This window comes from Artibeus jamaicensis, unplaced genomic scaffold (assembly GCF_021234435.1).
Source record: "Artibeus jamaicensis isolate MK-2021 breed Jamaican fruit bat unplaced genomic scaffold, CSHL_Jam_final contig_1526, whole genome shotgun sequence".
In the NCBI taxonomy this organism is placed as follows: Eukaryota; Metazoa; Chordata; class Mammalia; order Chiroptera; family Phyllostomidae; genus Artibeus; species Artibeus jamaicensis.
Window position 1 is genome coordinate 1980623 of NW_026521297.1, and position 16874 is coordinate 1997496.

The 16874-nt window shown below is 56.3% G+C and overlaps 2 protein-coding genes across 3 annotated transcripts in view; one reads left to right on the top strand and one right to left on the bottom strand.

Annotated features, from left to right (window-relative positions):
- The first annotated feature begins 231 nt into the window (after positions 1–231).
- CKM (creatine kinase, M-type) lies at positions 232–10318 on the top strand. Its single transcript, XM_037148053.2, has 8 exons — positions 232–328; positions 2955–3165; positions 4622–4776; positions 5138–5270; positions 7200–7371; positions 8487–8610; positions 9069–9258; positions 9774–10318. The coding sequence occupies exons 2-8, from the start codon at positions 2973–2975 to the stop codon at positions 9950–9952; spliced, it is 1146 nt and encodes a 381-aa protein (XP_037003948.1). The 5' UTR covers positions 232–328; positions 2955–2972; the 3' UTR covers positions 9953–10318.
- A 2597-nt stretch (positions 10319–12915) lies between these two features.
- MARK4 (microtubule affinity regulating kinase 4) overlaps positions 12916–16874 on the bottom strand; it is a 31049-nt gene continuing 27090 nt past the window's right edge. The window contains exons 16-18 of one of the 2 annotated variants that reach the window (XM_053668591.1): positions 16637–16716; positions 15728–15772; positions 14063–14217 (exon numbers count right to left, since the gene is read on the bottom strand). In XM_053668591.1, coding sequence (XP_053524566.1) covers positions 14153–14217; positions 15728–15772; positions 16637–16716 — 190 coding nt within the window. In that variant the 3' untranslated portion in view covers positions 14063–14152. Of the gene's footprint in view, positions 14218–15727; positions 15773–16636; positions 16717–16874 lie in introns of both variants that reach the window. The other variant, XM_037148026.2, reaches the window with a different exon arrangement.

A 16874-nucleotide genomic window follows, 5' to 3' on the forward strand; every position in this document is an offset into this window, starting at 1 on the left:
GTCCTGTGTCCCTGGCTGGGGGCCAGCTGATCCCGCCAGCCCGACTCAGCACTTGGTCAGGGGACCGGCTTGGTGGGGCTGCCCTGGGGCGGCCCATAGAAGGCCATGGGGCTGGGCGCAAGGCATGCCTGGGTTCGGAGTGGGCACGGTGCCCAGGAGGCGAGGTGAGAGGTTCAGCTGCCCTCCAGCCCCCCTCTCCGGAGGCAGCCCCTCCCAGCCAATAGCACAGCCCAGGCCCCACCTATATAAGGCCAGGGCTGCAGGCTCTTCCTTCGGGTCAGAGTTGCCTCACCGGTACGCAGAGCCCCTTTCAGCGCAGCCCAGACAGGTACCGCCCGCGGGGCAGTCGGGTGGGGTCGGGAGCGGGGGGCTCCTGTGGGTGCCAGAGGCTGGTCTGGCTGCAGAAGGGGGCCTGCGTGTCTGCACCCACATCCTCCTGCACGCAGGCAGGTCAGTGTGTGGGAAGGTCGTCCTGGCGTCGGGGAGTGCCCCCCGCAACCTGTGAGCCCCCAGCCCCTGCTGGGACGCGTGACACAGGGTCCTGGGGAGAGACCTGGAGACAAAAGCAGCCCTGACAGCTGACAGCTGTCCCCCACTGCGAGGGGCTGTGGGCCCAGCTCACATTTATAAGAGTTTGTCACCAGAACCGGGCGCCACAGCCGTGGGGCTGTATCTGTGTCACCTGTCAGGGTCTGTGAGAGCCGGTGCTTGCAGGGTCTTTGCCTGTGTGGCCATGCGGGTCCCTGTGGAGTCTCACAACAGTGCGACCTTGTGTCTGCCTGTCTGTCTGTGGCTCCTGCGTGGGTGCCTGCATCCTGGGTGTGTCCCTGAGCTTGGAGGTGTGTGCATGTGGCTGTTTGTGGTGATGTGTGTGTGTGTGACTGTGTGTGTGCGTGTGTGTGTGTCTGGGGCTATTTTTGCTTGTGTCTCCTGGGCTCACCCACCCCGTCTCACTGCCCTCTCCCAGCAAGTCCTTAGCAGGGATGGGGGTGGGTACGCCCTAGGAAGGGGGGTTTCTGGGCAGGAAGCCCAGGAGCCCCGAGGCCCGATGCCTGTCCTCCCTGGCACACCTGTCTCCGGCTTGCTGACGTGGTGCAAGCCGAGCCCCTGGAATTCGGGGTGTGTGGAGGGAGCATGGCAGCTGGGTTGGGGGGGAGGGGTTTGCCAGACTCTAAAAATAATCTCCCGCACTGGACAGCAGCTCCAAGCGTCTTTTACGGCCTCCCAGCCCCCTGGCCTGGTGCCTCAGCCTGCAGCTTACCCTGGTCCCAGCCTTCCCACCCTCCTACCTGCCCCCCAGCCCTGGAGATGGGGGTGAGCGCCCCCACGCCTACCATCACTGCTGAAAGGTCCTTCTTTTCTGGGTCTCGCGAACAAAAGTAATAATAACGATAACAGCAGCCACCCCGTCTAGGTATGACTCCACGCCAGCACCTGAGCTCAGCCAGCCACATGCCCCGACTCAAAGAATCCTCCCGGCCACCCTTTGGGGGAGGCTCTGTTCACAGGTGACAGAGGCTCAGAGAGGCTTGAGCCACTGACCTGGGGTCGCACAGCAGGGGAATGGCGTGGGTGGGATTTGAACCCAGTTCTGTTAACCCCACAGGCTGAGGTTTTCTTGCCAACGGGGCGCTGCAGGAGAGGCATCAGCGCACAGAGGTGGGCACAGCCACCCAGCCCGCCCTTCCGCCCTGCCCCTCAGCCCTTGACTGGGCACCCAAGACACTGAGCCTTCCCTGCTCACACCCCTTCCCAGCAACACCCTCCACCTGCTCGCCAGGTCCCCACACGAACCCGGAAAACAGCGACAACAGCAATAATAATAGCTGGGCAAAATAAGCTCACTGCAGGGTGGGCACTATTTCAAGTGCTTTAACCTCCCAACATCCCCTTGGGGCAAGTGCCAGTATGACGACCCCTGCTTTACAGAGGGGTCATCGAAGGCCCAGAGAGGCAACACAGCTTGCCTGAGGTCACCAAGCTTGTTGGAAGTGGCAGAGCTGGGATTCAAATCCAGGCTACCTGATTCTAGAAGATACAGTCTTTTTTTTTTTTTTTTTTTAAGATTTTATTTATTTATTTAAAGAGGGGAAGGAGAGAGGAAAGAAACATCAATGTACAGTTGCCCCCCTTCTGGAAACTGGCCTGCAGGGAAGCAGTCTGCAACCCAGGCATGTGCCCTGACTGGTGCCCTGACTGGGAATCAAACCACAATCCTCTGATTCGCAGGCCCGTGCTCTATCCACTGAGCTACATCAGCCGGGGCTATTTTTTATTTTTATTTTATTTTATTTTATTTTTAGAGGGGAAGGGAGGGAGAAGGAGAGGAAGAGAAACATCACTGTGTGGTTGCCTCTTGTGCGCCCCCTATTGGAGACATGGCCCACAACCCAGGCATGTGACCTGCATGGGAATCGAACCAATGACCCCCTTGTTTCTCAGGCCAGCGCTCAATCCACTGGGCCACACCAGCCAGGGCTAGAACCTACATGCTTATCCATGCCACCATTACTGCTCCAACCCACTGTGCCAGAGCTGAATTCTGACCCAAGACTCCTGATGTGCCCTGTCAAAACACAGGGGGGCTCAGAGAGGGGACCTTCTTTTTTTTTTAAATATTTTATTTATTTATCTTTAGAGGAGAAGGGAAGGAGAGAGGGAGAGAAACATCAATGTATGGTTGCCTTTCGTGCATCCCCTGCTGGGAACTGGCCTGTAGGGAACTGGCCTGCAACCTAGGCATGTGCCCTGACTGGGAATCGAACCGCGATTGTCTGGTTCGCAGGCCTGCGCTCAATCCACTGAGCTACACCAGCCAGGGCCTGAGAGGGGACCTTCTTGCTCCCGGTCACCTGGCTCGGGAGTAAGGACCGGCCCTCAGGCTGGCCTGGTTGAAAGCCTCGCTGATCTCCACTGCAGGCGGCTAACCTCCCCCTCCTCTGCCCCCCACCCAGGCCCCTCCCACCGCCACCATGCCGTTCGGAAACACCCACAACAAGTTCAAGCTGAACTACAAGCCTGAGGAGGAGTACCCCGACCTCAGCAAGCACAACAACCACATGGCCAAGGTGCTGACCCCTGACCTCTACAAGAAGCTGCGGGACAAGGAGACCCCCTCTGGTTTCACACTGGACGATGTCATCCAGACCGGGGTGGACAACCCAGGTAAGTCTTCCTGGTGGCTTCTCATGGGGACTCGGGGTAGGGGGGGTGGCAAAGGAGGCTGCCCCTCAGGCCTCGATCCCACCTTCCCGGGCCTCAGTTTTCCCATCTGTAAAGTGGGGGCCTACTCATGGGGCTGTTACAACAACCAAAGGAGCCCTTATGCTGTAGAGGCTTGGGATCGGATCTGGTACTTCCCACTCGATAAATACCCACGAGGGTCATGGGAGGCCCCCCCAGGAAGTCCTTTTGCCTCCCCGGGCCTCAGTTTCCTCACCCGAGAACGGGCCCCGTGCTGGGACAGCGGAGGAGCCCACGCTCGAACCTCGCCGGGGTGGCGCCCAGCACCGAGTGAGCGCACGGACGGTGGTGTCAACGGAGCTGCGGTCCCTGCCGCAAGGACACCCGCCAGGGCCAGCGGTGCAGCGTCCAGCCTTAGCCTCCAGCCCTGTCCCGTAATGCAGGAGAGGGGCCCTCGGTCTCCCAGCCACTGTTACCCCACCTGGGAAGCAAGAGGGTCTCGCAGGTCTGGTACTGTCTGGAAGCTGACTCTCTAAGGCCCTGGCAAATTCTAGGTGAAGATTCTATGATTGTTGGGACTCTGAAGTGGTAATAATTTTATTTATTTATTTATTTTGAAAGAATCTTTTAACAATCTTTTGAAATTTCAGATTTATAATTTTATTTATTTATTCATTTATATTTTATTTATCTTTAGAAGGGAAGGGGAGGAGAGAGGGAGAGACATATCAATGTATGGTTGCCTCTCCTGCGCCCCCTGCTGGGAACTGGCCTGCAACCCAGACATGTGCCCTGACTGGGAATCGAACTGTGATTGTCTGGTTCGCAGGCCTGCATTCAGTCCACTGAGCTACACCAGCCAGGGCTTTATTTTATTTTTAAAGTAAAGAGCATTCTTTTTTTTGAAAAAAAGAGTATTCTTTTTTTTGAGATTTTGGTTATTTCTTTATTTTTGAGAGAGGGAAAGGGAAGGAGAGAGGGAGAGAAACATCCAGGGGTGGTTGCCTCTTGCGCGCCCCCTAGTGGGGAACCTGGCCCGCAACCCAGGCCTGTGCCCTGCCTGGGACTCAAACTGGCGACCCTTTGGTTCACAGCCAGAGCTCAATCCACTGACTGAGCTACACCAGCCAGGGCTGAAGTGGTTATATTTTTAGTACCTAGTAACTGGCCCCCAGAGACTCTCCCTTCTCCTTTGCCTTGCCCCCAGTAGTCTCCCCAGGCCCCCAGGCCAGCCTGACCCCTCCCAACCTTCCCTCTCCTTTTACCACCCCTCTCAGTTCTGACCCAGGGGTCTTGAATGAGCCCCTGCTGAGACACACGCATATGCACACGAACACACACATGCACGCATATGTGCACACACGATGTACACGTTCCCAGGAGACCAGGCCTTCCGCGGTTGGGCACAAGCACCTCTAACCTCACTCGACCCCCCCAGGTCACCCCTTCATCATGACCGTGGGCTGTGTGGCCGGGGACGAGGAGTCCTACGAGGTCTTCAAGGACCTCTTCGACCCCATCATCCAGGACCGGCACGGGGGCTACAAACCCACCGACAAGCACAAGACCGACCTCAACCACGAGAACCTCAAGGTCGGCTGCCCCAGGGGAGGGGAGGGGAGGGGAGGGGAGGGGTGGGGGAGAGAGGGCAGAGGACTGAGGTGGGAAGGGCACTCAGAGATGCAGAGAAACACAGGAAGAGGGACAGAGGACAGACAGACAAGGAGACAGAGGGACAGGAGAAGGGAGGGAGGGAGAGAAGCAGACATGGGGCAGAAGAGGGGTATGGAGGGAAACACAGGGGCAGAGGAGATGGGAGGGCGCCAGAGACGGAGAGAGACACGGCAGGGAGGGAGGTGGGGAGACAGGCCGGCGGGGAGGGCGGAGCCCAGGGAAGCAGCGGAGAGCCAGCGGGACCCCGGAGGCCCTGACCCCCCTCCCCGCTGCCCTCCAGGGCGGAGACGACCTGGACCCCAACTACGTGTTCAGCAGCCGCGTCCGCACCGGCCGGAGTATCAAGGGCTACACGCTGCCGCCCCACTGCTCCCGCGGCGAGCGGCGGGCGGTGGAGAAGCTCTCCGTGGAAGGTGAGAGCCCCTCCGACGCCCACTGCTCGGGTCACCCAGCTCCGGCTCTGCTCCTTCCAGGGCACCTCTCTTGGCCCCTTTGGATCCCTGTTTTTCTAAAACACCGGCACTGCCTGGCGAATCCTGGGTGCCTGGTGGGTGCCAGCTGGCGGTGTGCCTCCCGGGGCAGGTCTCGGAGGAGAGCTGCCCAGCCTTGGGGCGCCCTGAGCAGATCCAGGCGGACACACCTGGTTGCGCCAGGGTCCTCGCATCCACCCAGCCGGCCAGCCGGCGCCGGCTAACATCTGTGGTTGATCTGGTTCCCGTGTGGGGAGCTGGGGCTCCCATGATGAATAAGACAGTGTCAGCCTGGCAGGGAGAGGAGAGGAAACACGGGAGCCAGCAAAAGAACGAGATAATTCCCAAATGCCATGAAGCCAAGAAACGACGGGTGTGGCAGAGAGTGACTGGGTGTATGGAGCGGGGAGTTACCTAAAGGAGAAGGAGTTGAGACCTGATTGATAAGAAGGAGCCGACCTTGGGAAGAATCCAGCAGGCAGAATAGCAAGTGCAAAGACCCTGAGGTGGGGAGGAAGAGCAAGGAAGCCAACCGTGGCCGGAGCCGAGTGGGCAAGGAGATGAGCTCAGAGGGGCGGTCGGGTGGGGCAGAGCCTCGGGGGCTGTCAAGAGGGCTTGGCTTTGATTCTGAGGGAGGCGGAAGTCGTGGGAGGCTGTGAGCAGAGGAAGGGCAGGTTCAGATTTACGTGGAGCCCTCTGGCTGCTGGGTGGGGAACAGAGTGCGGGAAGAGGTGGAGCAGAAAAGCTGTGAGGGGTCAACCACAGTGGTCCAGGTGAAGGGCGAGGGGTAGCAATGGGATGGGGAGAAAGAGTATGTTTTGGAAGTGAAACCGTCAGAACTCATGGCATTCTGATCAATGTTTAGCAACAGCAAAACAGCTCTGATTTGCAGCAATTGCCAATTGCCGCGGTGTAAATTCTCCTACCACGGCTGATCTTAAGCTATAATGGGACACCATGCAGAGCTGGGATGAGATACACAGTAGCCTATCATGCTGTGACATTCCCACCACACGGCTTTGATAGATGACGATGACTTCAGGGGAGTAGATGATAGTAAATGTAGCAAAATAATTAGGAATGATAGTTCTGAGCATTTATTACCTTCGTTCTAAATACAATTTAATTTGTAAGATTACATAAATAATTTCTTTAAAGATTTTATTTATTTATCTTTAGAGGGGAAGGGAAGGAGAGAGGGAGAGCAATATCAATGTATGGTTGCCTCTCGTGCGCCCCCTGCTGGGAACTTGCCTGCAACCCAGGCATGTGCCCTGACTGGGAATCGAACTGTGATCCTTTGGTTCACAGGCCCGTGTTCAATCCACTGAGCTACACCAGCCAGGGCAGATTACATAAATAATTTTTAATAATATAGTAGGTGGCATATGATATATCACACCTAGTATACAATACAAATAATGTCTAAAATGTATAGAAATAAATATGAATTATACAAATACATATATCCAAATATATTATACACATAATATATATTTGGTATACATAGGAATGCATACAAGTACTATATATACTATGTTATGATAACTTTCACTGATGGCCCCCACATTCCTGACACTCATTCTCTGCCTTGCGGGCCAGGAGGAGCGGGCACCAGCCCAGAGACGCCCGCGGGTGGACCAGACGTGAGGGGAGGGGAGAATCACGTTTTCCTGAGCACATGAGGTGCTCTGGGCACGCAGGGGAGGAGCATGTTGGAGGGGGCATGAATTTGGGTTTAGGCACAGTATTCAAGCACACACGGGGCCACAGCACAAACCCTTTAGGGGCAGCAGTGTCGGGTCCCCGGGTTCTCCACCACCTGCTTTAGGGGGACCAGGCTGCTGACCCCTCCTTCCTGTGGCCTCTTAGCCCTCAACAGCCTGACGGGCGAGTTCAAGGGGAAGTACTACCCTCTGAAGAGCATGACAGAGCAGGAGCAGCAGCAGCTCATCGACGACCACTTCCTGTTTGACAAGCCCGTGTCCCCGCTGCTGCTGGCCTCAGGCATGGCCCGGGACTGGCCCGACGCCCGCGGCATCTGGTGAGACCCCCGTCCCAAAGTCTCCCCTCCCTCCAGCCTCCTCCAGTCCCCCCACGATCCTCCTCATTCCTCCACCAAAGTCGAGACCACAGTATGTTTCCAAGAACCAGAATGGGACCTCACCCTCCACCCCGGCCAATACTCTGTGGTCTGTGTGACATATTTTGGGAAACTTGGACCAGGGAGGTGTTGGTTAGGAACTTAGACTTGAATGAGAGTGTCTGGGTTCAAATCCCAGTGCTGACACTTACTAGCTGTGTGTCCCTGGGTGCGTTACTTAACGTTTCTCCGCCCCATCTGTAAAGCAGAGGTCCCAGGAATTCACAGCTGTTGCGGTTCTTGTGAGGACTATTGAGTTCATATATGTAAATCACGGAAAATAGTGCCTCCCGTATAGTAAGTTCTCAGTGCTTCTTGGCTATTAGTATGATCGTTCTTACTAACTATGGTCACTAGTTGGGCTTTCTACACATCTTTGAACCCCTGATTCTGATAGTCAAAGATTTAAAAAGGTTGCGCAAAGCTAGGCTTCAAGCGATTTGGAGAGTGGAGGTTCCAAGATTTACAGAGCGGGTGATTCTAAGATTTCAAGAGTTTAAGATTTTTAGGTTCTAATGGGAAAAATAGACAAAAAACTGTACTTGAAAAATAACTAAATAAAATTTAAAAAAAAGATTTTTAGGTTCTAAAGTTTCACTAATTTCAGATTCTGTGATACTGCGGTTTCAAGCGTTGAAATTCTATTTGTGATTCTAAGACCCTGTTTCTGAGTTGTAACAATGTGATAGGAAGATTCTCTAGTCCAGAGACCAGATGTAGGATTTGCATTATATATCAGTCTTGAACTCCAAGCTTCTGACTCTGAGATTCTAAGAGTCTATGATTTAATGTTGTTCAAAGACTGAGATCCTAAAAGTCCTTGTTCCCAAGACTCGAGAAGTCACAGATCCTGTGACGGTGGTCTACAGGTGTAAGCTTTTGCGATTCTGAGGAAGCAGACGCCACCACCTCCTGCCCCTCGACCGCTGCCCTCTAGCGGTGGGTATTTGTGAGAGGGCGGGAAATGGGGTTCCCGTGGAGCTGATTCCTTCGTCTCCTGCCGCACCCCACCCTAGGCATAACGACAACAAGACCTTCCTGGTGTGGGTGAACGAGGAGGATCATCTCCGCGTCATCTCCATGCAGAAGGGGGGCAACATGAAGGAGGTTTTCCGCCGCTTTTGCGTGGGGCTGCAGAAGGTGGGTGCCTGCCCTGGCGACTGACTTCTGACTCCACCCTAAACGCCCCACCCACTACCGAAGGCCCCGCCCCTGGAAACCGGCCCCTCCCACACGCTCCTAACTGCTGCCCGAGGTCACGCCCCTTTCCAACCAGGCTCCTCCCAATACTGCCCAAGCCACACCCCCTCAGGCACAACCAACTCGCTTTCCAAGGCCCCGCCTCCTGGGGAACTCGGTCCCACCCCTACATTCAAGCCCCGCCCTCTCGGGAAATCCTGCTCAGAATCCTGCGTACTTCTGTGTTCTCGGTCCCTTCCTTTCAGAACATCATCCCACCCTGTTTCGCAGCCGCACCTTCTCAGGACCCCGCCCCACCCGCATCAAGCCCTGCCCCTTCGAACTCCGTCCGGGTTTGGTGTACTTGGGGGGCGCCCGCTGACTCTGACTTGACCCCTGGTCCTCTCATCCTACCTCAGATTGAGGAGATCTTCAAGAAAGCCGGCCACCCCTTCATGTGGAACGAACATCTGGGCTACGTGCTCACCTGCCCATCCAACCTGGGCACCGGGCTGCGTGGGGGCGTACACGTAAAGTTGGCACACCTGAGCAAGCACCCCAAGTTCGAGGAGATTCTAAGCCGTCTGCGCCTGCAGAAGCGAGGCACAGGTGCGGCCCGCCTCCCCTCCCACGACGTCCGGGGCGGGCCTTTCGCGGTGGCGGATGGGGAGGTGGGGTATTCCCTCGAGTTCTGGGGTCTGCAAGGGTGCCCTCTGTGAACCTCAGCGCCTTCCTCTGCAAACGGACATCAAAACGCCTTATCTCTTAGGAGTCAAAGTGATATCATCATGGTTATAAAATACACAGTGTGTATGTCCCCGTCCCTCTAGGGGCCTCGGTTTCCCAACTATAAATGGGAAGACGGTCAGGACTAGACCCCAGGCAGCCTGGGGCTCCAGAGCTCACTCTCCCACCCACCACGCTGTATTTTCGCGTTGGGTGGTGGAGGGGTGAGGTAACTAAAGCCGGAGGAGACGTGGGCCGGCAAAAGGCCTTTAGGAGGCTCTGCGTGCACCTCACGTGTGATACAGTGAGCACTTAGTGCAGGAGGCTGTCGGGGTTGGCACGGGCGCAGCTCCTGCACCTCTGCTCCCTTTTCATGCCCCTGCTTTCTGCTCCCGCAGGTGGCGTGGACACAGCTGCCGTGGGCTCAGTGTTCGACGTGTCCAACGCCGATCGTCTGGGCTCGTCCGAGGTAGCGCAGGTGCAGCTGGTGGTGGACGGCGTGAAGCTCATGGTGGAGATGGAGAAGAAGCTGGAAAAGGGCCAGTCCATCGACGACATGATCCCCGCCCAGAAGTAGACTCCCCGTCTGCCTGCCGCCGACTGCTGGAGCCCCAGCCGAAGGGAAGGCCCGGCCCAGTGGAGATACGCCCCTTCACCCCTTGCCCCGCCCCTTTCCCCCGGAGGCTGGCCTGTGCTGGTTCCATCAACCCGGGGCCCTATCCACCCTTCTTGGAACCCGCGGCCCCGTTCCAACCGGAGTTCCAATCAGTGGGCTCCATCCTCTGGGTTCTGGCCAATGAAAATCCTCCCTTACACCCTCCTCTCCTTTCCCCAGAGCTCTGCTCACCAGTAGGAGTTCTGGCTAAGGCAGAGTGCCTTACGTATCTGGAGCTCACGCTTTTTTTCCATTTAAAGCAACAAGTAAAAGCAATGGTGGCCTTAACTTTGTGTGAGATAGTTATTGAGGGGGGAGGAGGCATTTTTGCAATTGGCCGCTGCCTGACCTCGAGGTGGTTTGCCCTCTCTCGGAAAGTACCAGGCACGTTTTATCCCATCTCTAAAATGAGGCAAAGTTAGGATAGAGAGTGTAATCCAAAATTACAAGCCTCGATGGGAAATCTGAAACCCAGAGAGGTGTGGTCCAGCGTCAAATAGCCAAGCCCGGGCTCTCCCCAACCGCGGCTCCTGATCACGCATGCGCAGACCTCAAACAAGGTCCACCTGAGGCAGAAACGCAAGCCAGAAGGGCAGGCAGAGACTTGAATTTGGCTCACAGGCTTTCAGTTTGAGACCTCACTGTGCTCTCCACTGGCCTTCTGTGAGGTCTGACTTCATCCCTTCCGTAGCTGCTTCCAGCCTCTTCAGCCACACTTGCTTTGTTCAAGCAACTGCCGGTGGCTACCACATCTTCTAAAAAGCATTCCTAGTATTTGCGACTCTTCAGGGTCAAACTGTGATGCATACCATTTGCTGAGGCTCATCTTCCCAGTTCTTTCCCCATATTCTTCTCTGTGCTCTTTGGCTCTTTACACCCTGCAATTCCCACCTCGATGTCTTTTTGCTCAGGCTGTTTCCTCCCCGAGACAGGGGCTTGGGGCGGACCATCCCCGAGAAGCCTTTAGGGACTTTGGAGTCTGGTCCCAGGAAGGAGCAGGAAGGGGACACTGAGGCCCAGGAGTTACCCAAGAATTCTGAGATCACTGAAATAGGAGCATTAGGAGAGACCCCAAAGATCTAGCTACGCAGGACCTGTCAGATGCCAGGATGTCCTTTACAAGATCCCCTCACTAATCCCAGCTCCACCCCCAGAGGCCACACAGACCACAGACACTGCAGTGCGGGACAGGCGGAGCCAGTCAAATCCACAGCCCAAGGTGTCTGTCAGCTACCGCGCCCACCCAGCCCACTTTGAACCTCAAACCTTAAATCCACGCCTTCTCTTTCCACCTGCGGTGCTGCCCCTACCTCTTCCCTACTCTTCTGAGCCGTGTCCTTCCCTCACTTCACAGCACAAACCTGTCCCTGCTTCTCCCGTGCTCACAACCTCGCCATGGCTCCCCAGTGCCCTTGGAAGATGATCCAGGTCCCTCTCCACAACCTCCAAGGCCCTGCCAACACCTCCAGCCTCCCGTCCCACCCTGAATCAGATGTCATTTGCTGAGACACATACTCTGTATCTTGCTTCCCACTCAATTATATGTGCTGCTCCGTCACCTAGAACGCAGGTACCACATCCCCTCCCCCCTTGCACTTTCCCATGCCCGGCTAGCTGCTCCTTCCAGGAAGCCTTCCCTGGTTAGAGCAGGCTCCCCTCCGGACTCCCCCATACCAGCCCTGCCCAGTCTGGACCGGGACTGAGGACACAGCTGCCTCCTTCATTGGACTGTGAGCCCTAAGGGGTGGGCTGGGGCTGCCTTCGTCACCATTGTGCGCCCAGCATAGGGCTGGTTTCCCTCCAAGCCATGCATCACCCCCACGGACCCTCTCAACCATGAACACCTTGCAACAGCTCGCTATTCTGGCCTCTGCGGCGAGACGGGAGTGCTCCTGTCCCAGCCCCTGAACTTTTCAACACTGATCACTTTTAATCTCCACCCCTTCATTCCTCACATCCTATCGGCCCCATGAAAAATACAAGGGTTGACCCTACCAAGCCGCAGAGGAGCAACTGATATATGGTGAAAGCTCCTCCCTGCATACAACCCTCCATGGCTCCTCAGTGCCCTGGGATATTAAAGCCAGTTTGCTCACTTTGGCCCACAAGGTCATGGATGAACAAGATCTGCCTCCCTGTCCTCAACTTCTCAGGTTTATTGAGTTCCCACATCCCTGCTGTTCAGAACTCCTTTTCTTATGGGGAATCACCCTTCAAGTCCAGCTCTATGTACAAGCCTGGCCACTTGCACCTCAGTGATTAGTTCAGAAATGGTCACATGACTTATCTGGGACAATTGAGAATCTGCCTTGGAACTTTTGCTGGGAGTTGGCAATGAAAAACGTCCTGCTGCAGAGAGCAAGCTGGAGGAATGAAGGCGGGAAGTGCTGGGGTCACTTTGCCATCAGGGAGAGTCTACTGGATAAAAACGCTAGTACGAAACATGCTGAAAAGCAACAGAAGTGAGATGGCCTGCTGCCTGGACCCAGCCATACCTGAAGTCAGACCCCTGGACCATTAAATAACATAACCAAACATACAGCTTTTAAGTGTAGATGGATTATTAGTTCTAATACAACATCTCTCGCTAATTCTCCACCTGTCCCCAACGTAGCAGCCACACTGGTTACCCACAGTTCTGTGAAGATATACCACGCACCCCTACCTCCCAGGCCTTTACCCAGGGCAGACACAGTACCTGGTCAACTCCTGATCCTTTAGAACCCAGCTGTGGCAAGGTTTCCTCTGCAGTGCCTTCCCCAACCTCCTTTCCCTTTGGGGCCCCGCGAAGCCATCCTTTCTCTAGTGTCTGTGCCGTAACCCACGTCCCCCGCAGACAGGGCGCCCTGCGTCTCCGTCAGCACTGTGCCTGGCACGGAGGCGGCTCTGGTCAATGACTGTTTATTGAATAACTGTACCACTGGAGGAGGAAGTGGCTGAGTCCAATATACCATGTGGGTGAGCACGTGAGTGGGTGAACGGGGGTCCCATATAGGAACTGGGCGCCTTGTGGACGAGGCTGAGTTCTGCCCTGCCCTCTCCCACAATTGTCCTTGACCCTCTCACCCCACCACCCGAATTCTGCAGATGAGGAAACCGAGGCTCAGAGAGGAGAAACCACGGCCCGAAGTCACACTCCTCCTCTTCGTCTCACCTGCAGGCGAGGGCAGGGAAGGAAAACCCCAGGGTCAGCATGGGGGACGGGGACTCTCCTAAGTTTATTGGACAAACAGGCTGCAGGTGAGGGGCAGACAGGAGGGTGGGGGTGTAATAACTTAAAAACCGGAGGCGACAGCGCCAGCTCCTTGAGAGAACTCTGCAGAGGGGAGGGCGTGGGGGTATTTACAAGGATTTGTACAAAGTGTCCCGCACCAGCCTGGGGCGGGGAGGGGGGTTCGAGCATGGGGGGTGGGGAAGGGGAAGGAATCTGCCTCTCTGACCCCCCGTTCCCAGCCCCCCACCCCAGTTCTCCAGTCTTCAGTTCTCAGCAACCCTTCTTCCTGCCCCTGCCCAAGGCCTGATTCGTGAAGTGTTGGGAGGAATGGAAGCGTGTCCTCAGTTTCCCTTCCTGCCCCTGCCCTGCCCCCAAAGTCTCCTCAGGCGCCCCATGGCAGGGTGCGGAGGGACGGGACTGGCTGGAGGCTCCAGGAAGGCACCCGCTCTCCCTGCTGAGCCCGCACTCTTCTCTCAGGCCACGCATCCCGGAGAGGATGCGGCCTCTGCCCCTGAATCCAATTCGGGGACACGGGGATGACAATGGAAGAATCCGCCCCTTGACCCCTTTCCCTCCTGTAGAAGAAGTGAAAGGGACAAAAAAGACGAAGAGGAGGTGACCCAGGGCCGTGGCGGCTCAGAGCTCGAGGTCGTTGGAGATGCGGGTGACGAGGGTGCGGAAGGCCAGGGCGGTGCCCGCCACGCGGCGGAAGAGAACTCCCCGCAGGCCCGGCCGGGGCAGCTGGCAGACCTCCACCTCGAAGTGGGACAGGGGCTCGGGCCCGCCCGCACCCCCGTGCAGACAGGCCAGCAGGAACGGCTGTGGCTGGCGGCAGCGGCAGCGGGCGGCCGCGGTGGCCTGGCGCAGGGCTGCCATCAGGGCCTCGGGTGGGCGCGAGCTGGTCAGCTTCACACTCCAGGGGAATCGGAGCAGCCGGGGGGCGGTTTCCGTTTGATCCCAAGGTAGATGGCAACTGAGGTGGGAGATACGAGAGGTCACAGGTGGGAGAAGAGAGAAACTGCTCCTGCTTCGGGCCGGATCCCTACGGCCCCAACCCTGTCTCCCCCTTTAAACCCCAGTAACAAAGTTCCATCTGGACATACAGACACCCAGACATTTCCCAGCCTCCCCTGAAGCCTTATCTTCAAATTGGAGGCAGGTGCATTTGCACACACGTCACCTCCTCCGGAGGACACTGCGTGCCCTAGCCTCCCGTGCCCCCCATTCGTTCTGTGAGCCGGACTCAGCTGTGACGAGAGCAATGGGGTCTCAAGGGCTGGTGGTGTCAAGACCCGAGGGCCCGAACGACCTCACGGGCCCACCCTGGCCCCCTGGTTTGTGGGAGAGAGAAATTGATCTCTGTCTTGTGCTTTGGGGTCTCTTTCCTCTGGCGGCTGTGCTTGCTTCTTAACGAATACATCCCACTTTTCCCTTGAGGACTAAGCCTCCCCACCCTAGATCTGGGGTTCTCATCTAGAAGCAGTACTGTCACCCCCCAAGAGGTACTTGGACATTTCTGGGGGCTTTCCGATTGTCACAATGTCTAGGGATGTAAGCACCGTGGGCATTTATTATGCTGTGTATGAGGAAGATCAGGGACAATGTGGTCTGCAACGAGCAAGAGGACCCTGCACAACACAGAGACGTCCTCCCTCAAGGCCAAGGGTACTACTTTTGAGAAACACTGCAGATCCAGTCTTTCTGATTCAAATGGGGTCTGCCTCCACCTCTCAGTGCCAAGGGTGAGCGCCACTCAGTTCTGGCCAATGAGAGCATTCCATCTCCCTGGCCACTGTGACTGACTTAAGGATGACCAGATCTGACCAATCAGAGCATTCCACCCCTGTGGCCACAGGCATTGGTTGGACACATGACCAAGCTTCAGCCAATGAGAGTGAGTTCTGGGACTTTGGTTAGAAGTGCCGGGGCAGCTCTTTATTCCCACTGGGAGTCTCCACACTGGTATTGTGCCAAACTAAAGTAGGACTTGGCAAAGTGGAGCGCTGCCTGCTTTTGTAAACAAAGTTTTACTGGAACACACCCACCTCCGTTCACGTTCATATTGAATGTGACTGCTTTTGCCCTACAACGGCAGAGCCAAAGAAGCATGGCAGCCTGGCCCTCCAAGTCTAAACTGTTCCACCTGGGGCTGTGTGGCGAGTGTTGGCCACCGCCAGCCCACAACTGCCCGCCACCATTCCGCCTCACTGGGTGAGAGGGGAAAGGAGGGGTGGCATCAATGATGGGGGCGGGAAGGGAGCTGGACATAGGAGGAGGAGCCTGAAGTTAAAGAATGTCAGGAGAGGGTGCTCAGGGCTGGGGTGGAAATGGGGGCCTTCAGCAGAGGGAGAAGAAGAGTTGCAGGCAGAGAAGGGAGGAGGGTTACGGGGGCATTTAAGGGAGTTGGTCTGGGAAGATGAAGTTCAGGTCCCGTTGAAGGGCCAGGGCTGGGGTGGCCATCAGGGGCAGGCCCATGCACTTACCTTGTGACCTCAGGTCCCCCGATTCTCTCAGGTTCGTCTGAGACCCTGGGGGAGAGAAGGGGGCAGTGTTTAATCCGGACCTCGAGAGCCCCCTCCCCCCACCCAATGCCTTTGGCTCTGAGCTCCCTTTCCAGGCCCAGAATGAGAGCCTACGGTTAGTGCAGGTCGTAGGAAAGATACCGAAAAGTTTGGAAGACAAAAGAAAGGGGCGAGTGGGCAGAGACACACACCCACATCGAGAAGGGGGTCACACACACATGCACACGCACGCGCCCCCCTCCCTGGGCCCTGTGCCAATGACACGCCCTTAGTAGGCCTGCCCATTTAAAACGGCACCCACCCTTTTCCACACCGCAGCCCCCCTTCCTTGCTCTAGTTCTCTTCTTAGTGTCTGTCACTGCCCGATGGGCCTGTACGTTTGACTTATTTACTGTTGACTGTCTGGTTCCCTGGTACAGCACTGGCCCTGCCCGGGCGGAGTACAGTTTGTTCTCTTTCCTCCAGGGCCTCCGGATGGTGACAGGCACACAGTAGGTGCTCAATGAATAAAATGGCAACCATTTACAAAGCAGTTTCCAAGGTAACACTCTAAGCACTCTAAGCTCAGCCCATATATCACCTCATCTGGTCCACACAGCAACCCTGTGAGGGAGCTACTGTTATTACTATCTTTACAGAACAGTGAGGCCCAGAGAAGTTGAGTGACTTGCTCAAGGTCACTCAGCAGAGCTGGGGTCTAAATCTCAGGGGTCTGGCTCCAGAGACCAGACTATTGTTCATTAAATGAGTAAATGGCGCCCCCTCCCGCCATTCCTGGAGCCCCGCCCCTCCCCCCCATGCCTGCACGCACCACTCAGACATGCGCACAGGGAGGCAGAGCGGGCAGAGCGGAAGGGAGACAGGACTTACTGATCTTGGATCCCTGGGGCAAAGAGGCGCCCGAAACACAGCGGTTAGAGTTCTGCCGTTTAGAGGGGTCGAGGGTAACCCTGTAGTGTGAGGAGGGAGTGAAGGGTGACGGAGGAGGAGGAAGAGGAAGAGGAGGAGATGATGATGTCGAGGTAAAGGAAGCAGAGTTGAGTAGAAGACAGGTTAGGCCTCACCAGCCAGCCCCCCACTCCAACCCTGTCCCCCATGTCCAGTGGGA